This window comes from Amyelois transitella, chromosome 15 (genome assembly GCF_032362555.1).
Source record: "Amyelois transitella isolate CPQ chromosome 15, ilAmyTran1.1, whole genome shotgun sequence".
NCBI classification, from domain to species: Eukaryota; Metazoa; Arthropoda; class Insecta; order Lepidoptera; family Pyralidae; genus Amyelois; species Amyelois transitella.
The window spans coordinates 4,155,393-4,182,902 of record NC_083518.1 but is presented as its reverse complement, the minus strand read 5'-3'; the positions used below and the strand labels follow the sequence as shown (position 1 = coordinate 4,182,902).

Sequence of the window (27,510 nt, the reverse complement as noted above, 5' to 3'; positions counted from 1 at the left end):
TAAGACAGGTATTAACACAGATCAGAATATTAAAATCGTTTAAATGCAAATAAGTTTCACAGATAAAATTTTCTGTTTAATCGCGTCTTTATTTGCAATTGGCAGAATTAAAAACCAAATAAGAAAGGCACTTCAATTTACACTTTGTATCAATTGGTTATTAGCAATAACATTGGAATTGCTAATAACCAATTGTAACTAACGTTTTTCCCGATTCTAACAAACAAATTCTTTAACAAAACTCGTTTTTCAGGATAAGTTTGTTATTAAATAATAAGGTATAAATATTAATAAAAAAAATATATATAAATTGGTTTTTTTTTGACACAACCAATTTCTTAAATTGCTATCATTCGCAAAGGTTTTTTTACCTTTAACTTTTTAATGTTATTCTAAATGAAAATTTTGTATTATTACAAGCCTTTACTAAAATCATAATAAATCGGTGAAAAAGCGTCTTATTGACGGAAATGAAAGAAAAGCATAGGACAAAAGAAACAATTTGTTGAATTTTGTATTTTACGTTCAAATGAAGATCTTTCTTCATCAGCAACACAGCAATTCAGGCAGTTCAACCATTGTCCTAACACTCAAATCACCTAATAGCCTCGATTGGTATTCGAATCTCGACCAATTCGATTCGGACTGCAGTGCTTCGTCTTAAGGTAATTGGATTAACGGGCCTTGTACTGGAGTGCAAAATAGTTCACGTATAATGTGTAAGCATTATTCCGATTTATACGATACGGCTTTTCAACTTTGAAGAACAATTTGATTTCTAAATTTAATTTACTTTTTCTCATATATTTCTTTAATTAACTAGATTTCATTGTCAAAATATACTTTTTATTTTTAAAAGATTAAGTTACTACGAACTATACAAACATAATCTGATTGTTAAACTTACTAAAAGTTAGAAATAATAATCAAATTTAAAGTAGATAGATTACAAGATTTATTACATCGTGAAGTCATTGTAACATGAAAAATTGAGAAGAAACTAATGCTTAACTTAACCCCACCAACAAAAGCTACATACATACATACATACATACATAAAATCACGCCTCTTTCCCGGAGGGGTAGGCAGAGACTACCTCTTTCCACTTGCCACGATCTCTGCATACTTCTTTCGCTTCGTCCACATTCATAACTCTCTTCATACAAGCTCGGCGGTTTCGGGTACTTTTGACCTGACCCTTTACCAGGACGTCCTTAATTTGATCAAGATACGTTCGTCTAGGTCTTCCCACTCCGACCTTTCCCTCCACACTCTCCTTGTATATCTGCTTAGTCAACCTGCTTTCATTCATCCTCTCCACATGACCGAACCATCTTAACATACCCTTTTCTATTCCTGTAACTACATCTTCTTTCACATCACAACATTCCCTTATCACGCTGTTCCTTATCCTGTCACTCAATTTCACACCCATCATACTCCTTAACGCTCTCATTTCCACTGCATTTATTCTGCTTTCATGCTACATTCAAGCTACATTAAATTTATATTAAATTAATCATGCCTCTTTGTCGAAGACGTAGATAGAAACTATCTTTTTCATTGTCACGATCTCTGCACACTTCTCTTGCATTCATCGATATTCATTACTCTCTTCATACAAGCTCATCAGTTCAGGGTAACGCAATGACAACAAAAACGATTGAAAATAGTTTTATCAGTGAGACCCGAAAGTTTCATGCTTACTTGGTATTCGGGTCCAATGCTGGATCTCTGGAAATGTCAGTTCATATACATAATCACGTCTATATTGTCCCTTGCGGGATAGACAGATCCGCAAGTCTTGACAAGACTGATAGGCCACATTCAGCTGTTTGGCGTAATGATAGAATTGAGATTCAAATAGTGACAGGTTGGTAGCCCATCGCTTTTAAAAATAATCCCAAGTATATAAGCCTATTATAACATTCATGGAAAAGAGATGAGGTAGTCCTATTCTTTTTTCTTTTGGTGCCTGGAACCACACGGCACAAGGGTAAAACAATGACTACAAAAACGATTTGAATCAGTTTTACTAGTGAGTTCCAAAAGTTCCATGCTTACTTAGTATTCCGGTCCAATGCGAGGTCTCTGGAATTGTCAGTTCACTATTTCATATAAATTGTATTTATATAGATCCCTAAGTAAGTTTTATTCGACGGTAGTTGAATGATAAGAATATTAGTAATTTTGATGGATTCGATAGCAAATGATGCAGGGGAAGTTAATGATGCAATATACAATTTTTGTAGTTCATTTGTTATATAAAATATTTACTTATTTGATGATGTATGACCGCAAAAATAAGGTTTGTATCAATATTTGTGTTTTATGTAGTTAAGAGTTTAAAAACAGACTGCTGTTTTTTAATACAAAAATATGATAGAAACTCATCGACATAAAGTTACCCGTAAACCACTGACTTTGCTAAAATTTTGCAATCAATCAATCAATAAAAAATAAAACAAGACCCAAAAAGTAAATGCAAAAAATGATTTTTTGATACTTGTATGCATAACGAAACACTGTTAATTTGATTTAACAAATTATTTTTTTAATGTCCATTCTTTGTTATAACGAAGTAGATTCGTATGACTATGATAGAAGTACTAAATTTAAAAAAAAAGGTTAATCCAGCATACAAACCTCAATTTATCATAGTAATAAAATCACTTACATATTTTCCCTAATTTATCATTCTCAAAGGTTTACGTAAGTGACTTCGAGTGTAGCGAATGAATCAGATGAATGATTATAATGATAAATGGAATATCAAACATCTCTGTCATGCATTCTGCGCAATCATCTTGATCATTTGTTATGCCGGCTTTTGCTTCAATTCCACCAGTTTTTATATTATCTGCACCATTATTTATAGCAACAGATGTTAAACTTTCATCGTATTGTTCCATTCTGTTGTTTCTAAGTTTGCTGTAGTATAGCAATTCTACAGTAATTAATCAAGTAGCTTGAACATTGCTTATTTCATTACTTGTTGGTTCTTGTTCTGAATTGAAAGTATTTACGATGTTATTTATACTTTTTGGTAGCTTTACCTCAAGGACAATGAAGTAAATGGAAACATTAATACGATACACCATTTTTATAATAATGTTAGTATATTTTGAGGTATCCTTAAACAATATACCTAGAATGTATAATAACCAGGCTTTGCCGAAAAAGAAAAATTACTTTTTCCTTATTGAATAAAATTTCCATGGTATTATACAAGTTATCTATACATTTAAGTCTGATAGTTAGAAAAATGGTTAACTGGAAGCGATTCCTTTATGGAATAAGTCCGCCAGCCCAAGTGAATAATTTATTTTTTAACTATGTAAATTTCTGTGCAATAAAGATAAAAGGGACAAACAAACAAACAAAAAGCTGTGCTGGTAACTATTAATAACGTATTGTATAGTGTAATTGCATAAAATCTCGATGCATCTCCGAGATGCATCTTTTTTCATATCGCAATAATATGGCGCAAGAGAGTGCTTTTACCTTGAGGGTGTCGGGAGGGGGGTAAATTGCGTCTACTCACATTAAGCAAATGAGGGGGTGTGTTGATGTTGCTAAGATCTGGATCTTGAATTGCTCTGATGCGATTCTAGGTGTGCTTAAAAATAGATTGAGGAAATATAATAAGTCTGAAAGAAATGGATGTGATTTTTGTAATCTTTTGAAAAAAATAGTTTTTGAAGCATTGCAAATTAAGTTGAAGTTAGTGTGTGACAGATCGGTGCACATTCTGGTGTAAAGTACAGTATTTTTAATCTTTCTTTCGTTAGCTTCTGTTAAGGTTAACGTCGTCTTCCAGAAGTGGATTAGTGAGATCATAAACAGAGTATGTGTACAATACCTGACCTCTGTGACCTTGTTACAAGGGGAACCAAAAACCAAAACCAAACCAAATAAATAATCTCAGACAATGATTATATATAAGAAAAAAATATACAAATTAGTCCTGCGGTTAAATGTTTGGGCTATACTCATTGATAAATCAGTCAGTTAATCACGTTTGCGTTTATATTAAACAGATTAGGTTATCTGAATTCAAGAAATATCCACAATTGTTTCACCTTAAATACCAACGCTTAACTATATAATATATCAATTAAACATACGGTGAAGGCATTTCGGTGTTTATTCAATTAATTGAACATTCATGTATTCGAGGTAATATCCGTGTAGCGTAGGTGTCAAACGTGACGATTACGAGACAATAATGTAGACACGCATATATAATTTAACTAAAGGTGGAGTAAGATTATATGTCTACTATCTGATTTATAATACATTTGGGGCTTCTGCCGCGTAAAACAAAAATACCATGGAAAAAAGGTCAAGAAAACAAGTATCCAATGTCGTGTTCTTATCCAATAATACAAGCCTCAAATTTACTTTTATCTAATTTTATGTAATAACGTTATACTCCCGGCAATAATTCCGGTCTTCGCTTCTTCGTCCCCGCTTCTCGCTTCTCTTTAGAGAAGTCCGTGGTCCGATGATGATGATATGACCACAATCCTATGTTGGACAATTTCTATGTTTACACTTTGACAAACTAAACTTACCAACTGAAACTATCATTTTGGACTGATAGGAATATTTTTAATGTGTATTTTTTACTACTGATAGGAATATTTTTTAACGTAGGTATCTACGGTGAGGGAAATATTGTGAGGAAACCTGCACATTCGGGCTACTGAATGTGTAACCATATGATCCAATATGGGTTAAGTTCCCCTGCAAAGGTAGCGGAGGTCAGATGGGAGGATTCGTGTAAAAACCTGAATCACCCAATCTAGGATCCATGGTCAAGAGCTTACCCCGGGCTCCTCTCCTGAGTGGTGAGGATGCAACCGAGACTATAGCCAGGTAGAAGTAGAGGTATATTTATTTTATTTTTGGCGGAATACCTAAAAATAGTACAGTTCAACAAATAAAACAGAGCAAGTCAAACATTAAAACAGAAATGCCGGCACAACCCTGGATTTTTGGACAGACTTTAGTTGTGAACAATTCAAATAAAACTAAGTAATTTCGTGGGTCGGGTGTGTTGGGTCAGCTTTTATTTATTGTGAAGAGTAAACACAGTCATAATGAATCTGCGGCTGTGTGGTCTGCACACGTAAATAATGGAGATTTAATTATCATTAAAATTGTTAATTACGGTTTCAACTTAGAGAAACACCGTGATATTATAGGACCGTCGTTGATGTTTGTGTCTTAATAACATTTAATGTGGAGATGCTTTTAAATTAAGAGTTAATGAGAAGTTTGGAAGGAGCTTATACGAAGGTAGGTACGAGTAGTTAGGTATATATATCAATGTGGGTTCTCGTGATAAGTCAGGTCAAGAGTACTCTAAATTGACGAGCTTGCATGAAAATATTGTTGATAAGTAAGTACTAATGCCTGATTCGGTGCCAAGTCGCTGTTGTCACTGCGTACCTCTCCGGGTAAAAGGTACAATGTCTGTATGTTCTAAATGGTTCATTTTATTTTCAGCTTTTGCAACATATTGGTGTGCTAAGTAGTTAGATACTATCAATCGTCTCTTTGTTTGTTCCTCAATTTTTTTCAATGCACCTCACCCTAATACCCATAGCCGGGAATATTCCCTCCCGAAATTCCCAACCGAGAATAAAATGCTACGACATGTACTACCGCTTCCGATATTAATTTCCTCCACCGGCCTCGCCGATGTTTATGTGTTTTGCTTGAAAAAAAATTGGAACAAAAGATTTGGGTCAATGTGTAAACACCATTGACTTTTCTTGTTTTCATTACCTTGTTTAGAAAGTTGTAGATACTATCCCCCATACAAATGTATTGTTCAATGAACAGTGATCATTGAATGACAGCTTTTACGGGCGGATGCCTGCCTGACAGTGTGGAGTGGAATTTTAGTCTGCGGAATACCATAGGGTTGGTAAAGAACATCTTCATGGTTTATTTTGTAGGTAGTTAACATGTGATAATAAGAAATGAAGAAATGTATTGGAGATTATATAATTTTGATTATTCGTTAGGCTTTATTATATGTGAATATTAAAAAAATATGTACCAGTAAAATCACACGGATTGAACTAGTCAAAGTAAGTAGAGAGTGATCAGACTTGTACTAAAGGATACTTATTCAACGATACTCAAAAAAGTTACTTTACAATCTGACTGGGTATCGAACCCGGGATCGGTGGATCAGTTCAATCATTAATTATTTATTTGAGTCTGTGTCTATCAAATAAAAGCAAAATACACGTTCAAATCAAGATACAAAAATATCATGATCAATTAAAGGAAACTCTCCCCTAATTTTTGAAGTTTAATCCACAAATAACTAACTTAATCCTTTTACTTTTTAAACAAGCAAAGTTTTCGAGAAGCTAATTTGTTTCCTTGTTATAAAACAATCCTTTGATGAATACTTTGTTATTTAATTCGTGATCTACAAATAACCAACGCTTGCCTAATTCGATGAAAATGAAAAATGTGCCCAATTTGTTATAATAAATGTACGTAGTAACGAAATCAACTTAATCGACCGTCAACTGAAATGAGGTGGTCTATTTTCATTTTATTTGAGGAGACCATTTTGAAAATTTCCATAAAACGAAGCTTCGGTCCCGAAAAGCAAAAGGTCGCTAATTGCACCATATTTCATTCCCCGGGTTGACACTACAATTTCGTAAGGTTAATTAGAATCTACGATGTAGACCATGTTTTGCCTAAAATATCGGCTAGAACGCTGACGTTTGAAAAATATTGAACAAGCAGTGCTAGTGGCGTGGGCGGGCATAACTTACCAAAATACAAAGAAATTCATGCTTAAACAGTTTGTGCTGAAAATTCATATTTGCATTGTTAATTTTCTTATGCCATAGTGGCTAACACTGATGTAGATAAAATTATAGGAAGAGAAGTCTTCTACATGTATGGATAAAATGATATTACTAACACTCCAAGAAAAATGTCTCAAGCAGGGAACCTTATGTAAAATTTTGTACTAGTATTATTTTAACATGAGCCCGGTGTATGCTTTTGCAGATGATCTTGGATTGGATAAGTAAAATATTTTCACCTGCAGGAGATCCTAACCCATTTTGGACTATGGTAAAAGCTGCACTATATAAATATGCCTAATCTCTTAATCACGTTAAATATTTAATAAAAAAAAAATCAGCTTAAAAATCTGATACAAAACAGCAATTTTTCTTGCATTTTATATATAAAATTTTCCATTCCAAAGAAATTATCGAGATAATGATAAAATAATGTTTGTTTACAGAATTCCTTGATAATAATCGTCTCGACGCTCGCAAATTACAATCATTTTCTACAAGAAAAAACGGAATGAATCCCCAGTCCCTGGGCTATTATAATTAATGCCATTTTTAACTAAGTTTAGCTGCGAAAATGGAAATCTTTTACAGATTGCTACTGAATCAGTATTTTATTAATGTTGCTCTTGCATTGAGCAGATAAATTTAGTCGTGAAATATCGTCCGAAATACAAAGTCATTCTTCTAGTCTGATTTCTCTTCATGCAATATAAACTAACCATAATCTAAGACCGTGGTCATAGGTGCACCTCTCGTTCTTATACCCAGGGAGATGGCGACGCAACTAAGATTAAATAAGACGCCAGGAGAACAATAATTGTATGGAATAGTAACAGATATTTCCCGAGTTGGTCTTTAACACAATACTCGTCTTCAGATCTGTAATTAATGTCCACTTAAACTCGTTAGCAAAAGCAGACTCGTAAACCTAATAGACCCTAGTTTCATCTTACTTCAATACAACGAAACCTACACAGGGAAAAAAATCGAGTAAAGGGAGTCGTTCAATAAATTGACCAATTTACGTCGTCGTTACTGTATATTTTGGTATCTTGACACCTGGTATCTCATCTCCTGAGTGTCATGTTATAAACGTATATACGAATTGCGTAGGTTTTTGAAGCTTGATTGCTGTTTATGCATTTGAGTTTATATTGACTACGACAATTATGATTCAAGCTTTTATGGGTCGGATGAGTGACATTTAGACTATTGCCTGAATGAGGACGAAGTGGTCTCCTGGATCGTGGTCATAGAAGGACCCTGGGCTCTTTTGGCCAAGCGATGAGTGTATTCGAAGCTAAATTTAGTCGCAAAAAGAAGAAGGAAGAAGAATCCTTGGACATTTTAACATATTTCAAGAACAGAATCTCTTGCTTCCTACAATAATTATATCTTATCTACTACCAAGGTACTACGCATTAAACAGTTTATGAAGCAAAACACACTATCTGTAATAACAAAAACAAGGTATTTTCTAATTAAATTTCTTGTGAGCAGTGAAATAAACAGAACGTAAAACGCTTAAAGCCCGGTTTTTATCGCCAAAGCGATAATATTAAATCACGTGCTATATGCGGAGGTGGAACAAAACCCTTTTCGAAGGATGCTTTTAGTCGCTTACTATTTCTCTAATATTTTTGTTTAACATAAATAAAATACATAAAATCATGCCTCTTTCCAGGAGGAGTGACAGACTTATAATATCTGGAGATAAAAAAATAAGAACATCTCATAAATATTGATATAACGATTAATACACTCCAATGTTCTATTTTAATACTAAAGCTTCATTCATATTAGGTTTGGTCCAGACAACAGACGTTAAGAAAGTCCTACACATTGTGCCTTATTGAAACTTACTTAGTTCATTAAGGTCAAAGTAAAATAAGTTCGAAACAACTTATATTAGGACGGGTTACAAAGTTGTAAGAAAGATTTGTAAGAATTCCTAGTAACTGCCCTTAGCAAGGCAGGCTTGATGTCGTTAAAGATAATGAAAGTGCTAATCTGGATAATGGAAGTCCTAAACTATCAAATGCACGTATTCTTAGTACTAAAGATCCTAAAGACTAGGCAAAGTGGAAAGAAGAATGTGTAAATATAAAAGATTAACAGTCACTTCAAAATCGTCTGTACTTAAACGTACGTAAACGCAAGTTGTCAAGATCAAAACATTTTCGATTTTAAAGAGACTAAACAAGGTATTTAAAAGGTTTTAAAGGATAAACCCTTTGACGGATTGATATCTGCTCACAATTCATTTGAGAATTAATGAATGATTAATTATTTTATACGAGCAATTAATATTTTGACATTGCCGTACCTCCAATGTTCCGGTTTATTTAATAATTAATACGATCGCGGCCGGTATTATGTGGATGACAGCGGGTGATAAGGGTAACTTTTTAGGTATTTGTCATTCCTATTGTCGTTTTCGCTTTGTTTGTATAATTATTAGTTATATTATCGAGTTTCTTGTTATTAACTGGATATTGGGTGTGATGAAATTAAAAGATACAATTTGCATGCAATATTTTGTCATTTTGGATGGTGGATAACATCATTATCTATTTGAAAGCATTATTTACATGCCAATGTTAGCAGTGGTCAGGAGATGAAGTCAACAACTCGTAATATAATAAATAAAAATCTATGATGAGACAGAAGCAATGCATCCGTCTTATAGCCAATAGACTCCTCTACAGACCCGTGAGGATGCGACCAAATCTTACACCGGGAAGATTACGGCATAAATTATGTACGAACATAATATTAGTTGAAACAAACAAACGCATGCTTATGGCTTTTTTCCAATTTGTTCAAAAACAAGCTCTTTCAGGTACATACCTGAGTTTTTCTGAAACATTTGTTTTCAAGTCCAAAAATTCAAAGTAAATTACTTCAAGTTTAGACGTACGATTTAAATTTTACAAAGCTTGGAGAAGTTAGCTTCCTGCAAAGTTCTGAAGTTCGTGCGGTCACGACGCGTTGCAAGTTTCTGGATAACGAAAAATACTTTGAGCTTATTAATGAGAGTACGAAGGTTTTTTTTTTTTAAATAACGGTATTGGAAGTTTAGATTTCTGGTTTTATTGTAAGCCAAATATTGAAAAATATATAAGCCTAAAAAAATAATGAATGTGGTCGAATCGAAAGAAGTATACAGGCATCGTGGCAACTGACAAGATGTAGTCTCTGCCTACCCCTCCCGGCAAAGAGGGCATGGAGAAAGCACAGTAACGTATAGGATAAAAAAAAATTGTTAACTGAAATTAAGAGACGAATACAATTTGACTGCTTCAGAATTGATTTATTAAAACTTATGACAATCGAAATATATTCATGACTTAACTAAAATGGGTACCTATCTCAGGAGAAAATAAGAATTTTCTAAATCCAGTTCATTTGTAACAGTAATAAATTAATGGGTTCGCTCGTAAATTTTGCTGCCGTATTCTAAGAGGCTCCAACATTCTCGAAATGGCTACGGTATAAAAAGTGCCACCTTCCTTATTGCTTATTTATTTAAATCCAAGTAATTAGCGCTTAGCCAATTTAAATTTTGGATTCGGAGTTTTTAATTAAATTGGGGAATGGTAGGTGTTTTTAAAATATCATCGCCTTTGGTTACATAAAGAAGACTATTAAAACATCAACCAACCAAAAAAAAATACGAGTGTTATGTATATAATTTCTTTCTATAATACAGTATCGTTGAGTTAGCATTCCGTTACACAATCTCGAAAATAGGTACTTTGGGGTTAGCTAAAGCTTTGTGATTTAATATAAATTAGTTTTAAACACAGGGATCAATGCAGGTCCTATATTGGATTGAATGGTATACTCGTTCAAGATAACACTATATATATGAAAAAAAAACATTTTATATTTTAATCGTTTTAATCATTTCCAATTCTTTTTTTCGTTTTTCGTAATTATCAAGGGGTCCTCGTAGTTTAAGGAGTAAAGTACTTATGGGACGGTGGATATTTTTTTAAATTAATTATTAATTTTAATTTAATATCTTTCTTGTTTTGTTTCCAAAGGAGTCGTCAAGCTAGTTTAAAAGAGCTAAAAGAATAAGGTCCCTATACCTACTCGTATCTGCAAAAAACTTTCGTTTGTGCCTTTCGTATCGAAAGGCGTTATCTTTTAGCCTGTCTTCTGAGTGAAGTATGGCCATGTTGGAGAGGATATCAAACCTTCCCTTTTGTTACTTCTTTTAGGGAGTTGGTTGTTTATTTTTATTCATATTTCAGCTGGAGTCTTGGAAGTATTGGCTCTATATACCCAGTAAGAGATAGAGACATTTTTATATTTGTATAGCTTTTACCCGCAGCTTTTCTCACAAAACAAAGACAATTTTTTTAATAACCGAACTTTTTCTTTAAATTTAATTAAAGGAGTGATAGCCGCGAAAATGCTTATAATATTAAGTAAATTGCTGTCCAATTTTCCGCAAACAATTTTACACAACAGCATCAGTCTCTTAACTAAAACAACAAAAACTTTGATTAGCTTTATTCAAAGCCTTTAAAACGTCACGTCCAGCAAAAGATAAAGATTCTTTGAAATACTCAAAAGAATTCCGACAAAAGGCGCCTTGAGAAAGGCCGAGAATCGAATGTTGAGACCAGCCAGCTTGAACGATTGAGAAACGTTTACTGTTTAATAGAAAAGCTGCATTGTAAAAGATATTTTAAAACTACTTGTAATGTTTTACTATCACAGAAACTTCGGTATAAAGGAAAAATATTAGGGAAAAAGCATTTTATATTCTAAAAGAAGTTTTATTTTAATTTTTAACTTAATTTGAAAAAGACTACGAGAAGTCAATGCTATACTGGCAGCTTTTTAGTGCTACGAAATGATTCCTACATCAACTAGAATCCACCTTGGAATTGATGGATTTTTCTTGCACTTTTATGTCCTCATTAATCCAATATTCAGGATTTTTTAATGTTGATTTTATCGGCCGGCTAACATCAACCTTTATTAAAAACTCTTAAAATAATGTTATCACACCATTTAATTAAACATTTCTGTCTGAATATACGGTTTTTTATCACACATTATTAATTATGATCAAAACATCTACCACACTTCCTAATACAAAGCACAAATTTTCATTAAAAGGCGTCATTATGTTCCATGTTTTCCCGTTTTCAGGAGCCATAACTTTCTATTTGATTCGAAACACGGTTAGAGCTCTCTTCATTAATTAAGCGACCTCATTTCGAAATCCCATACGTCACCCGTATTGTTAAGTAAATTCATCTTTTTGCGAAAGAAACTTCATCGTATCCAAAAACACCCCTAATGAATGTATGAAAGTAATTAACATATTTAATTGGATTTGATGTTGGTTTCAAATTACTGACAAAGATTTTGAGAAAACTCATTTACTTATTTTGCCTTGGCTTTTGGGTATCTGTAAAGCGAAATATCAGTTTGTCCGAATAAATATCGAAGTCACTTTTCAAGCAACGGTTAGCATTTGACCTGTCACCATTACCCTCTGCTATAGCCTTCTTTCTTTACTTTTTGTGTAAATCTCTTGCCTAATAGAAGAAACAAATTGTATTACAGAAGCCTTAAGGTGCAGATCCACACTCTGTTCATATTTCCATACATATAATTAAATAATAAGTATAAGTTATCAATGTCTGTACTTGAAAGATATCTAAAAATCAATATAGAGGATAACAAAAGCCAAAAATGATGTTTACAGAAATTTTTGTCTGTATGTCTTTCTGTATGTTTATATTCGTAAACTCAAAAATGATTGCTTTCATTTGAATGCGGCCCTTAAGTCCAAGTCTTCCAGATACATATTTGACAAATATGGACTTAATCCAATTAAAAACTGGTATACAAAAATTTCTACTGCCATCCCTCACAGGGTAAGCTTTAATTGTACTGAGATTCAGTGAACTTTTATGCGAAGTAAGTCGCGGGTAACAGCGAGTATTTAATAATATTCCGCTCTCGCCTCTGAATCTAAGTGCTGCCTAATCAGAATTAGGGTCGTCTAATTGACTTACATGCCCTGTTAACTCGGGCCATACAACCGTATGTGATATGTAACTCGAGTCCATCTCACATTCAAATGTTATCATAACCTCATTATGCAGATTCGTGTTACAGCAAATCTCTAGTAAGATAAAATGAATAATTACCCGAAGAGATTTTTTGAGAAAATGTATATTTATCCAATTGTCTTAAATCCAGCTTAACATAGCCTTTCAGTCAGTACTTTTCCAGACTGTTGGCTCTGACTAGCCGTAAAAGGTTAAGATTGAAAGTTGAATATTTATTATACCTTTTATTTATGACTAGCACCACTAGAATTACCAAAAACAATATATGTCATATGATATTCCCCCTTCGTTCTATAGTTTCAAATTTTAATGTGCCTTTATAATCACTATCACTACATATATTCTCTCTGTGTAGACAGACATGCATGCGCTAATGTCGGAAATTTGTAAGCGGATTTTGTTTCTGTTTGAAAAAAAAAATACCGTACGAACCCGGGGCGGATCACTAGTGAACAAGATAGTATTTACTTACTTACACCATTTATTAAAATAGCTCTTTGAGTAAATCTTCAAAGACACGTTTTCAGTTCAATGAGAAACTTGGAAAAGTATATTACTTCTAGTAGAACTAGTTTTACGATACTGCTCACTTCACTAACTTAAACGTAATCAGGTAAACATTTTGTATGCAAATAAAACGACCAGCAGCAACTTCACGCTATCTTCAAGCCACCTCGCAGGCTTTCAAGGAAATCACTCGGAGAACCTGCAAAATAATAAATGAGATTTGAAACAACCAACAGGTTGCCATGGCAACAGGTGGTTTAAACGTACGTTTATATCTAAAGCAAATAATGCGTTGATTAGTACTCAGATATATTAATAACCATTATATTCTTATTTGTCCTAGTCAATTAATCAAATGGAAGTTAGTATTAGTAGCGCCAAATATAAGGCGCTATGCACAATCGCAATGCATCGCATTACGTTTTGTAAAGCTAGGTCCAGATATGTTCTTTTGTCCTTACCGTACCTTCGTATCGTATTAACGTCGCAATAACTCTGGACGCATATAAATATCTTCGTAACAATCTGAGTCGCGGTAGATAGGAGCATCCTGTGTTCATTTCGAAACAATGTTGGTACCACCGCACTGTACCGAACACGCTTCCAAACTTTTTCTTCGTTCCAAATCCAATAGATAGAGAAACTTTTTATTGCACCATAAGAAAAAGAAAAAAACACACAGGTTATGGTAGGTAGGTACAAAGGTGAATTATTGTCTGGATCCAGCTTTACAACTCACTACATAGTATAAAGCAAAGTCGCTTCCCGCGTCTATCCCTATGCATCTACGTTCAGATCTTAAAAACTACACAACAAATTTTGATGCAGTTTCTTTTAAAAGATAGCACGATTCCAGAGGAAGGTTTGTATGCATTATATTACATATTAAAACAAAAAGAAAAAGGTTTCTGTAGTCGACAATTATTTATGCTTACCGACTACGGTATTACAATTTAATTCTCCTAGCGAATTGTGTAGTGTAAGAATGACTACAGGATTTACAAATAATGTGTTATGTTTGAACATTCTGTTCCTTCTACAGTCAAAAGCAAATATTTGAACTATGAATGGGAAATAGAAGCTTTTGTTATTCACGTTTACTTACAAGAAGGTACTTTAGATCTGGTTTTGAATTTTGATTTATCATTGTATATATTTTCTGAACGAAACAATAAATAAAGAGATTTTTATGTACAAATGTCCACAATCCAAGTTTAGTAAATTTCGACATTTCATTTATTATTAAATACATACATATAATCACGTCTATTCCCTTACGGGGTAGACAAAGCCAACAGTCTTGAAAAGAGTGATAGGCTACGTTGCGTTCAGCTAATTGAGATTCAAAAAGTGACAAGTTGCAAGCCCATCCATAGTTTACAAGCCTATCCCTTGGTCACGTTTTCGACATGGATGTCGGCTAACTGCAAAAATTGTATGGGCAAGTGATTTATTTTTTACATACCTATATATTTACGTCTATATCCCTTGCGGGGTAGACAGGGCCAACAGTCCTGAAGAGACCGACAGGCCACATTCAGCTGTTTGGCTTTATGATAGAATTGAGATTTATATTATTTATTTATATTTTAGCCCATCGCCTAAATTAAGAATCCCAAGTTTAAAAGCCTATCCCTTAGTCGCCTCTTACGACATCCACGGGGAATGAGATGGAGTAGTCCTATTCTTTTTTATATTTGTGCCGGGAACCAAACGGCATGCGTATAAATAAATTATTTAACGAATAATAAAGAAAGAACTTACTAATAATTCAATTAACGAATACAGTGGTTTCTACTACAAGTCTATAATTTTAAGATCTTTAAACCAAGCAAGTATCCTCACAATAGGCATGCATTGCAAGCAAAATATAACTTTATTATGGAAATGTTTGCTCGAAATGCTCGAATTACCTCTACAGATGTGACACCTGTCCAAAACAATTTTGTGTAAATGGATTTGTGTTGAATCGTATATATTAAACTTCCTTGTTTACTATGTATGTTTATGTATGAACTAGTTGTGACGATTATACATATATCCACCTCTTAGTACCGTACAGTCTGAAATTTTATCTATACTAATATTATAAAGCTGAAGAGTTTGTTTTGTTTGTTTGTTTGTTTGTTTGTTTAAACGCGCTAATCTCAGAAACTACTGAACCGATTTGAATAATTCTTTCACTGTTAGATAGTCAATTTATCGAGGAAGGCTATAGGCTACATTTTATCCCGGATTTCCTACGGGAAACGTCAACAATGCAGGTGAAAGTTGAATGAGTCGGCCATCTGCGAGCTTTCCACGCGAACGCTGCGCAAACCAACAAAGATATAGTAAAACAATGTACTAAAGATGTGAAGTACTCATTTTTTGCCACAAAAAAGTCCGCGAGAGCATATATCTATCTCTTAAGGTTTACTTACAATAACCACTTTTATGTTCATTTTTTAAGATTTTTTTTTCATTATAAACATAATTTATTTTGAAACCAATTTTCTTTAATTCAGTAATAATCCTTATCCAAATAAATATGTTTATTACTTTCGGCTTTTCATGTAGATTTAAATTGCCATTTACAGTATATAAATCAGACGAATAGGTTTTGAGATATAGTCGTTATAAGCAATTTGCAGCGAAACATTTAATACGGCGAATCAGCGTTATTTCTAATACGCGTGACCGCCAAATTGATGCCGAGGAGGATGTTAGCAAAAATAAATATGATGCCCAAATAACTATTCCACGCGGACGAAGTCGCGGGCACAGCTAGTTAATTCATAAACTAATGATTCTAATATGTACTAAATTAATATTTATTTTCATTCTTCTCTCTCAATTTTTGTTTAGAATCCCAGGTAACACTTTAGTTCTTTTATTGACTACACATTGAATGTGCATGCCTGTTACGCTTTCATGCTTAATCGTTCGGCTGATTTTGGTACATACATATGGTCACGTCTATATCCCTTGCGGGGCAGACAGAGCAAACAGTCTTGAAAAGACTGAATGGCCACGTTCATCTATTTGGCTTAATGATAGAATTTAGATTCAAATAGTGACAGGTTGCTAGCCCATCGCCTAAAATGAATCCAAGTTTGTAAGCCTATCCCTTATTCCCGATTTTGATGAAATATAAAATAAATATATTTATTCTACAAGGTAAAATATAGATTAAGATGGAGAAGATGGAAATATCAACCTGAAGGGTTATAATCGCAATATAAGTTAAGCGCGGGCGGAGCCAATAGTAAAAGCTAGTAGATAAAATTGGTTACCCGTTTGGTTTTTGTTAAGTAAAATGATTTAATATTAGCCACTTAAATTGATAGCGTTACATGCAATTAAAAGATAAATGTTATTCAACACTATCAATTATGGTATAATTTCATCCCGTATTATCCCGAATTTGCAATGAAGCTAATTTGTTCGCGGCCATTAATCAGAATTGGAAACTTTACACCTATTAGCAAGCTATTAACATAATATTACCATTAAACTAATATTTTACCTTTATGACATTTGTTATAAGTCACTACACAAAGCTGAACCGCCTAATCTCTGAAAGGTCGACTATGAATTATCATCTAGTAGTAAGTTATAATAGTAAGACTTGTTTCAAGTTTTTTTCTAAAAAAAGAAAGAATTAAGTGTTTCTTCAATAATCTGGATTTCAAGTTAATTTGGGAAATAGTTTATGGGATACTTAGAAATAATGGGTATAAGCTATATAAAGGTTTTTTAAATTGATAGTTTCAGTACCTACTGTATACTTTAAATGGGTTATAATTTTTACTGTTATACCCTCAAAAGTTACACAATTATCATTTTTTTTTTTCGTAGAATAATATCGACACACAAAGCTTCTCTGCTTAACCCAACGATAGATAATGCTATTAGCATTAAGTCCGCCTATTGTACTTTACAAACTGTAATTGTTACAATAAAGAATAAATTAATAAATAAATAGACATTCATAGAAAGCCCGGTGATTCGGGTTTTGAATTAAATGCAAATTTTGCAACAATCGTGAAACAATAACCGAGAACTTAATTAAAATTTACTTAAACAACATGAAAACTAATTATTTTGTGAATGCTTTCAATAATTTAAGTTTTGGGTAAATTATTATTATAAAATTGTTATTGCAAATGTAATTTTATGTACATAAAGTTCCTTGGAACTTGTTGTTTGTATGAGCTAAGGACTTTACTATAAAAAAAACGCAAAAAAAAAAATTAAAATTGTTTCATTTTTGCGCTGAAAATATATGAAGTAAGAATGATAGTCGTAGTAATATTTGCAGTGACCACAGGCGACTGCAAATATTTAAATAAAAAATGCATTTAAAATTAAGTTGGATTAAAAAGTGTATTTTATTTGTAAAAGAAATACTAATCTTCTTTTTTGCTTTGAAATGATAAAATAAGAACGACAATCGTGTTTCAATAAAATCTTACATAACATGAATGCAAATATCTTAATATAAACTTAAATACGTTTTTACATAATATAAGATGCAAATTGAAATATATCTTATACATTTCTTTTACATTAACTAAAAACAACATATTTTTTACCACGGTGTAGTAAATCAAAAACATTGTCATAAATCCAACATAAAAATGCAGTATATCACCGAGATCAAGTTGATATTGGTGGTATTGTCCAACATGGCCAGAAATGGCTCCCGAGTGGGGCGCTGGCTTTACATCAACATTTTATCTAATTTGCGAATTACCGCGCTGGCGCCGTCCCTGGCCACTGATTTGGGAATTTTAAACGCTCACCGTTTCCTCTTTTTGGTCAGATTGTAAAAGAGAATTATACTTTTGGTACATATTGTTAATGAGTTTTAGTTATATTATGTAGCTGTCATGTTTTTTTTTTTAATTAATCACACAGATCGTAAGTCAAGTTTAACTCTTAATTCATGCAGAGTCAACACAAAAGTGAGTTCGAGATAAGTGTAATAAACTAGCAAAACGATAGGTATTTTTATACTTGACAAAAAAAAAAGATAAAAATTTAATCAATTTTTTAGTAGTAGTTTAGAGGCTAGAATACCCATCGCGCCTGAAGGTTTTTTAAAAGCAATATAGAAGCGATCGCCTATCATACGTTTTTAAAATTTAATGCTACTTTGATGTGTAAGTACGCAAGTATAAACATATACATACATACATATAATCACGTATTAATCTTTACGGGATAGACAGAACCACGCCACGGCCACGTTTAGCTGTATTACTTTATGACTGTATGAGAAATTGAGATTCAAATAGTGTCAGGTTGTGAGTGAATAGCCCATCACCTAAAAGAAGAATCTCTAGTTTAATGGGCTTTACCTTATTGACTTTTACGACGATTTCAGAGGAAGGGAACGGAATGGGAAGAGAAGCAGCTGGCACACACAATCACAAGACTCGAAGGCCACATTTGGTAGGATGTAATGTAATTTGAGATTCAGTGGTAGTAACAGGATGGTAGCTCATAGCCTAACTAAGTTCATAAGCGTCTCCCTTGGTTGACTTTTACGTAATTAAACTTTTACTCGGAAATCTTGGTTTGGCTTGGAGTAACAGCGGCCTTATACGAATTCATTTGCATATTGGCGATGATTCTGTATTTTTTGGCGTATCTATATTTACTTTTTTATATTTTTACGACACGTGAAAAAATATACTGTGATTCAAATAAAAACAGCCTACCCAAATGCATTTTTCACAGTACTGCTTCTAAATACGTCCGACGAACGATACATAGAAGTATTTACATGATTAAATAGCAAATAAGTTTCTTCGTCCTGGCTTTAACCCCTAGAGCCCGGGTCGCCCTGGATACTCCTCCAGGATCCACGTTCAAAGGCATCTTTGACCGTGGATCCTGGATTGGGTGAGTTATGCACAAAGCAACTTCGGTCTGACCACCACAACCTTTACAAGGGAACCTAAGCCGTATTGGATCGAATGGCATATAAGTTTATTTTTTCTAGTTCATAAAATACAAAAATGTTGTCATCTAAAAAATTACAACTTTTTTGTAACCATTCAAATTAAATAACATACAAGAATAACTTTAGAACAAATTTTAACTGAGTATTGTGTAAGTGGATTTTTAATACAGTTGAATATTTTATTACTAGTCCATAGAAAATAACAATATATCCAATGAAAACTGCACAGTTTTGATTCCATTGCCGACATAAAAATAGAAAGAGTTATTTTTGGAGTGAGGGTAGAACTAATATTATTTGACGGCTTGTTTTTTAACAGCCTAGATAGTTGCGTCGTCTCTTTGTTGAAGAATTTTAGTTTCCATGTAAATATTTGTCTATAAATGTGATAATTTGTGTTAGAATATGTCACAAATTGAAAATGAAGCCATCGCCTGATGTAAGTACTATTTTTTTTTATTTGTTATCTCACTATTAAATTGATTAATCATTTTATTAGATCACGCGTTTAAGTGTTGACTTTTATGGTGCAGTGGTTACATAGTTTCCTCTGATTAACCTCTGATTTGAGGTCCCGGGTTCGATATATGTCTGGTCAGGTCATACATACATACATATAATTACGTCTATTTCCCTTGCGGGGTAGACATAGCCAGCAGTTTTGAAAAGACGGAGAGGCTTATGATACAATTAAGATTAAAATAGTGACAGGTTACTAGGCCATCGCCTACAAAAGGTATCCTAAGCCTATCACTTAGTCGTCTTCTACGATATCCATGGGAAAGATACGGAGTGGTTCTATTCTAAAGTACTGGAAACCACATGGTACTTTAGAATAAAAAAACGTTGTTGGTTAGAGTAGATAAAACTGAGCAGAACTTTTAATGCAAATCTGCTTAAGTGCTTTTAGCTCTGTTTATGATTTAAATAAATAAAAAGGGAATGATATTTGTGTCACTCAATGTCAAGTGTAGCTTTTTATTGGGAACAATAGTTATCGAGTTGTACCTATACGATGATCAATAATCACTTTTTCCTTAATAAAAGTTACATCTGATGAAAAGTATGGCTCGCTCAGCAAAGCTGCATATGACACTAAATGATTCAATATCATGGAATCGTAAAAATAGGTCTCATACATCATTCTCCTGGCATTAATCCTCGCCTCTCCAGAAAAAGTCTTAGGTTCGCCTAGAGCTACAATTATCAAAATTTTAAGTTCTGCAAAATCTTTACTTTACTGTATAAAAATCATAAACTTCGCTTAAATTCCCTGTCGGATAAACATAGAATTCGGTTACAGCTGATTGTATAAGTTTCTTTCACCGCCAGTGTACTCGAGTGAAGTCGTAATGCGGTTGGCCAGAAACACGTTTTCGCTTTTTGCCACGGCTGCCGCGTGCAAGGAATGTCAGAATTGCGCCCACAGTCCCTTTTTCCCTGTACATAAGTGTATTTCCTCAGTTCTCACATTTGTGTTGAATTATAGCGAAGTTGTTGTCGTACGTTGAAATAAGTTACGGTTTATTTTTTTCTTTTATCTCGCTTAAAGGTATCGTGTGTCATGACTTGTCTTTGAATGTTTTTCTCCCCAATGCTTTAGTCATAAAATTACGTAAAGTAACCACCATAATACTGAAAATTTCTGACATACATTTCTCACAGAAAATTTTAACTTGATGATTGCCAAAGTGATTATGACTACAGTTTATGCATATGAAACAACTGGCTTACGAGTTGCGAGTATGATGCTAAATAATGGCATTTATGTTCCTTGATGAGAATAGGGAAGGGTAAGAGGATTTATAAGAATCCCACGGGAAAGGAAATAATAAAAAAAAATTGTATGTTAGGTGTCTATGTTAAACGTTTATTTATCTTACTAAACGGGTGATATTTTTTTTACTTTTAAAGCTGAGTTTAAAGTTTTAACTTATTTTTACGGTTTACTATATTTTAATTAGTTTAGGCAATGTAATAACCCGAAGGCCTGTTTTTGACAAGCATAATTGGTTCACGGCTTTGGCATTATCCTCGATAATTTGATACGCCCATAGGTACCAACCCCTGTAATTGCTGTCAACGTAACGAATGAGTTCAATCCATTGCTTTGCACGAAAAAAAATCCTATTTAATCCGATTGAGAACCGCTTCGTGGGTATTATCGAAATTGTATTAAAATGGATTTAGAAACTCTGTAATTTTAACGTATTTCAATGTAGATTTAGATGGATGTGCTCCAGACTTCGTTTAATATACATACACGTGACAGTTTGGAGAAAATAAATGTTTGCCAAGTTGTTTATTAAATTTCTTCTAGACAAATTATCAGTCTGTGCCAAACGCTGAAAAGCTTTTTGTTAAATAAAATGTTTACGGTATTTCATTAAATTCGAGCTTAATTTATTTTACAGGCAGTTTGTATAGTTTGTCAATCAGTATTTTGCTGCAGTCAGTGCCGATGGAAACACGAGAGCAACGCTCACGGTCTGTTGTTTGATTGCCCCATATGCAGAGGCAAGCGATATCTCTGCAAACCGGAAGAATTGAACGACGCATTCCTGAAACATTTAACAGAAGAACATTCACCATTGCAGTGCAAAAAGTGCAACAAAATTTTCAAGAAAATGAACGATTTCGTTGAAATAGATAAATGTACAAGCATATCTGAATTAGTTCCCAACGACCAAGAGCCTAGTAAAAGTTTGGTGGATGAAAAATTCGATTCTATATACGAAAAGACAAAGAATGATACAAGTAACATAGAGGGAATTATATCTGTCAATAAAAGTAGCAAAACGGCTGTTATAACACCTATTGTTAGAAAAAATCATATAGTGGATTATGAATCGAGTGAAAGTGAAGAAGAAAAATCAAAAGGCCAACAAACACCCCATCCTAAATCAGCTCCTAAGACACCAAAACTAAAACGACAAAGGATTGCAACACCCCATGCTAAGAAATTTTATAGTTTGATGAGGCAAAAAGTAGTAGAAGAATACGATGAAACTATTGATGATCCTGATTATGATGCATCACCAATTAATAGTAAAGCTTCACCATTGAGGACCGATAATAATTTGTCTAGTGAGTATTGTTTCACCTTTTACAATTTCTTTGTCATCGTTTTCTTTCAGTCGTCATTTAATAAAACTATTAAATTTTATTTAATTGTTACAAATTTGCCATATAGTGGACAATCAAGTTATAAATTAATAACTAGTTATTTCGCTTCGACTTTGCCCACATGAAATTTTGTTATAGTAATCTTGCGTGCAATTAAAGAAAGTGTGACATATAATTAATGGTTTAGTACAAATTACAGTGGCGGTCATCATCAATCAAACAAAATAACTTAGAATTGGTATATGGTCTCAATGTAATTAAACCTGTGCATTGCCCTTTTTTAGTCGGGCACCTTAACCAGCCACTTACAATATGGTATTACATAATTTTGATACTTTTGTGTGACATTAGATCCCGAAAAACAAAAGGAGATTACTACGCCGACGTCTCACATACAGCCAAATTTATTGAAGTTAGCACAAGCTGTAACAACGAGTACACCTACACACCCTGCCAATAGCGGATGGTCCATGTTTACTGGTCAAGGAGCTGACTCTCCACTCTCAGAGATTGAGAATGCTGATAGCCCAGCTCAAAATACCAATAATGAGGTATTTTTTTTTATTGCTGACATCTAGTGTATCCATGTCATGTCAGATGATGATGCTTAAACTTAAGAGTATCTACTTAATTATAAATAACAATGCGAACCACAAAGCATTTTATGCAGCTAGGAGCACGCAAAAATTAGAGAGAGAGATCTTAGTGTATTAAAAATTCTCAAAACTACTAACTGTAAAAATATCCGAAAATTCTCTCTCCAATTAAACTATATGAATTGTTCATATTAGATTTCAGAATTTGACAAAGCTTATTTATTTTATTCCATGTGTTTAAATAAAAAAAAATTATAAACTTACGTCTAAATACTATTTGCTGAGATAATTTTTATGCATTATGTAAAATCTAAATTTTAAATTGAATAATGTTTTTATTTTCTTCATCATAACTTTCTTTACTTTATTTCCATTTAGCCATCCAAGCCGGAGCCTGAAAATGTGCTTCCGAAACTTAAGAGCATCATTGTTACTGGAAGTCGCATTCGACTCGGCAGTCAAGATAGCTCGGAAAAGCAAGTTACTTTCCAAGATTCTATGAATAATACGGAAGCCTCGTCTGTGAAAACTAAGAAAGTGAAATTTGCGGAAGATACCATATTTGAGCAGCAACCAAGAGTTAAGAGAGGTTGGAATTTTAAGTATTTTCATTGTATTGTAACAATCTATGAATGAAAAGTTGTGGCACTTTCCATTAATTTGGTCAGAAAAATTATTTAATTTTACTATAAAATAGATTTACATACCAAAACCAAGCATTTGGCTGTTTTCTTTATGCTGCTATGATACTTTAATTAAATACCTTACTTATTTTTTCAGGTAAAATAGTATGACAAAAGGCTTGGAATAATTTTATTTAATATTTTTAAACTTTAATATGTGTTATTCTTACATTTGAGAGTAACTAGTTTTATTTTTTCAGTTTACCGAAAACCTAAGCGCATGCTTACGCCAGGGCCTCAGAAACCTAGATTCGTTCACAATCCCCGCTTTCAAGCACTCATAAATCGTTTCGAGAACAAAGGGTTTACTTTGGCGCGAACACCAGTTCACCCTCCCAAGGAGAAATCCCTCGAAAGCACGCCACCCGTGGGTGACCATGCTAACATGCCAGCCAGAGCAATAAATTTCAAAGAAGATAGCCCTATCGTAGATACAGAAAACTACTCAAAGGAATCAAATGAATTATTCAAGACGTGCGTGGACTCACCCGTACAGCCTAATATCAACAATGCAATATCTGCTCTGACCACTAATATTGCTGGATCTTTGCAACATTGCTTATCCTCCGTCCTAAGGTCCAATGAAGACGAAACTGAAATTCAATTTAAATTTGTTATAACAAAGAAAAAAGTTAGCGTCAAAAGACTCGATGAGGGAGAAGCCCTTGATGAGGGAATAAGTGAAATTGACAGAGACTTGGGACACAATAAAGAGAACATTTGGTCGAGCGTCGCTAAAGCTGTGAAAAATGTATTCTGGGGAGACCAAGGGACTAATTTCGGTGGGTATTTTCAGCACTTTTATTAATGAAGAATGATATCAGCCGGATATAAGATGCGGGTAAATAAAATTCAATTATGATCTTTCGCAAAGAAATTAATTATATAAATAATTGACTAGATACAAGAAAGGCCGTGATTGCTTTTGAATTTTAATATTATCTATACTAATTTTAAAGGTCTTGACATAAAGAACAGACATTTTTTCTACATACATATGTATATTTAAAACTGTTAAATTTTTATCTTAAAATCGTTTATTCGTTGCGTAGACTGAATTTAGAATAAAAACAAAGCTTATGCAAATACCATTAAGATAAGAAGATCAGATTTCTGTATCTAATACTTGGCTGTTATTTTTTTACCTATCTAGATTTTTAGAGATTAAAAAACTTTAATTTTGACGAGAATAAAAAGGACAATATGACACTCGACGCAAATAGAAAAATTCTCTTTGCTTTCAAGTTCAGCAATATTGCATTTTTCTATTCAAAAGTACCTCTCCCTGTTTCAATTGCGAAATCATTTCGCTCTAAGGCCTTTCTCGCAAATATGAATTAGATTAGAAAATAACTCGACCAAATGCCCGCTGTTTCAGTAATTTCGCAGCGAATCTCTCAAAAGATCAGGTCAAGGAAAAGAAAGTAATGACTCTAAAAAGATGTGCTTAATTTATTTTATGATTTATCTTTTTAAAATAATATATTTCTATTCTTTTAGTGTTATAAATACAGATAATTTATTTTGCTTTCCCATATTGTTGGTTGCAGATTTGTACTAAAACTATTGAAACTAAATGAATTGAAAAATATCTATATTATAAGTATGCTGCAATGTGTTATTATTTCCATTATATTTATTTATTTATTCTTTATAAATTATTTACATTTTAATTTTTTAGAGAACAATAGGCAGACTTAATGTTTAAATAGAATTAATTATATGTATATTTTTTATTTTTATTTCCTGAACTTACCTACTTGTGAAGAAGCTAACAGACTTACTTTCTATAAATTATCAACTGACCAAAGTTAACTTATTTTCAGCAATAACGACTCCTTACAAATCCAGCACTAATGATTCTACTTCATCGTCAGCATCAAAGAGGAAATGCCATGAAATGTCTGATCCGGAATTAAGTCCTCTGAACCACAAGCGGCATAAGTTTGAGGGGAAGATCAGAGGTAGACCTCCATTGAGGAGGTGCAAGACTTGGGGAGTGTCTAGTTTGAGGAGTTCGCAGTCTGCAGAGCAACAACGATTATTAAAGGAAATATCTGTGGGGCAAGACGAATTGAATCAGAGTTTTTAGTTTTTTTTATTTTTATTTAGTTAGTTAATTTGTCTAGGAAGTAAATTTTAATAAAAAGGTGATTTTATTTATTTATTTTATATATTATGAAGTTTTGGACCAGGTCACTGGGTATTTCAGTTTGGGATTTCTTCAAAATGTATAATTAATTTGATTGTGACCTAAACAAGAAATGAGCACGTTGTACTCTTTTTTAATAAAAATTCTGATGAAAAATAATTAGTCATTAATTTTTTTATAAAATCTGTTTATTAGTGTGTTTTTAAAAAATATTTTGGTTATAAGTTTTGATCACGTGTCCGCAAAAATAAAAAAAATCCGACCTACATATCTTTGTTTTTTTATTAAACATTAAAGCTAATATATCGTTATTTTATGAGATAATGATTTTACAGTTATCAAAATAGGACAACAGAGCAGATTATATTTCACAACAAATACAATTCCCGATTCTTCAAGCAATATGAAGTTGTTATGTAAATAAGCATCCAGTAATATATCCCCCTGTCTTATACTTCGGAAATGCAAATTCTGCTGCCGAAGTCGGGAGTTTCAAGGCATAATAGGGATCTTTATTAAAATACTAAATGGTAGTTTCTCCATAGTTCTATACATACCTATTTGATCAATAAATTTTGCAAAGTGTTTCGTCCGCATTCTCGTGAAAATTTTCTGAAAAATCAAAATTTCGTCATAATCGAAGTTTTTAGAAATTGGGCGTAGGTATTGCGATTTGTTGTTGTTTGAAATCGGATTTTGTGCAAAAAATCGTCCAGCACACTTTAATTTTGGCTTCTTTTATTGGTATTCTTAGGCGTATTAATGATTATGCTTTACCGCAAATGCCCACGGTTTGTTTAAGTTGTAGCTTTTATGTTATTCTGATATATAAATAAGCTATATTACTAATAATATATTTCAAATATTATTTTAATTTGATATCAAGGAGCGTGCATAAAAGCAAACTGAGACTGCAATCGCGAATGCTAATAAAAAGAAAACAAGCTAATGTTCGTGAATTGATTTAAAATGAATAGTTCGATAACAGATCCATCTGGCAACGGCGCTTCGAGAGGCCAGACTGACACGATTTATGGTCCTCCACAACTGTGAGTGGCGGGCCCTGGTCTGATGAGTGACGCGTCCAATTATATCCCATGCCTTTGTCACATAACACATATACTTAAGCATATTTCGGTTGCTTATAGAAAAGGTAAACGTGACTGAGCATCTATCAATGCCAAACCTACTAATCGAACTTTGCTGAAATTTGGTAAGACCATAAAAAACGTCTGTAGTACCATAAAAATACTGTTTATTCCTGTTCCCGTAGGAATATATATCAATTACAGCGTGCTTTCAATTTCGGCTTCGTTATCTGTCAGTTACTTAGTTTTATATAATTACGTGCCTACATTAACAAATTTTGTAGCAATACGATTATTCTAAAATTTCAAGCATCTGAAAACAAGCGTAAAGAAACTAAAATTACTTAGCAATGATTTAGCAGTTCTCACTTATCACTTAGAAAATGAGAAGCGTGCAAGGAATAATTACAAAGATGATATGTGGTTTTTAACAACTTGATATAAGATTATTT

General features: G+C 33.1%; 2 protein-coding genes across 2 annotated transcripts in view; both read left to right on the top strand.

The window, feature by feature from the left end:
- Positions 1 to 27,510, top strand: part of LOC106135694 (dopamine D2-like receptor) — an 81,598-nt gene that overhangs the window by 41,065 nt on the left and 13,023 nt on the right. The window lies entirely within an intron of this gene.
- Positions 19,835 to 25,910, top strand: LOC132902542 (uncharacterized). Its single transcript, XM_060948159.1, has 6 exons — positions 19,835 to 19,856; positions 21,832 to 22,500; positions 22,891 to 23,090; positions 23,514 to 23,724; positions 24,019 to 24,600; positions 25,645 to 25,910. The coding sequence occupies exons 1-6, from the start codon at positions 19,835 to 19,837 to the stop codon at positions 25,908 to 25,910; spliced, it is 1,950 nt and encodes a 649-aa protein (XP_060804142.1).

Excerpts from the sequence above, each read along its gene's own strand:
- LOC132902542 (XM_060948159.1), top strand. The coding sequence starts at position 19,835 with ATGAAGCCATCGCCTGATGTAA. Across the intron at positions 19,857-21,831 it reads GAAGCCATCGCCTGATGTAA|TTTGTATAGTTTGTCAATCA; the intron begins GTACTATTTTTT and ends TTTTACAGGCAG. Across the intron at positions 22,501-22,890 it reads GACCGATAATAATTTGTCTA|ATCCCGAAAAACAAAAGGAG; the intron begins GTGAGTATTGTT and ends GTGTGACATTAG.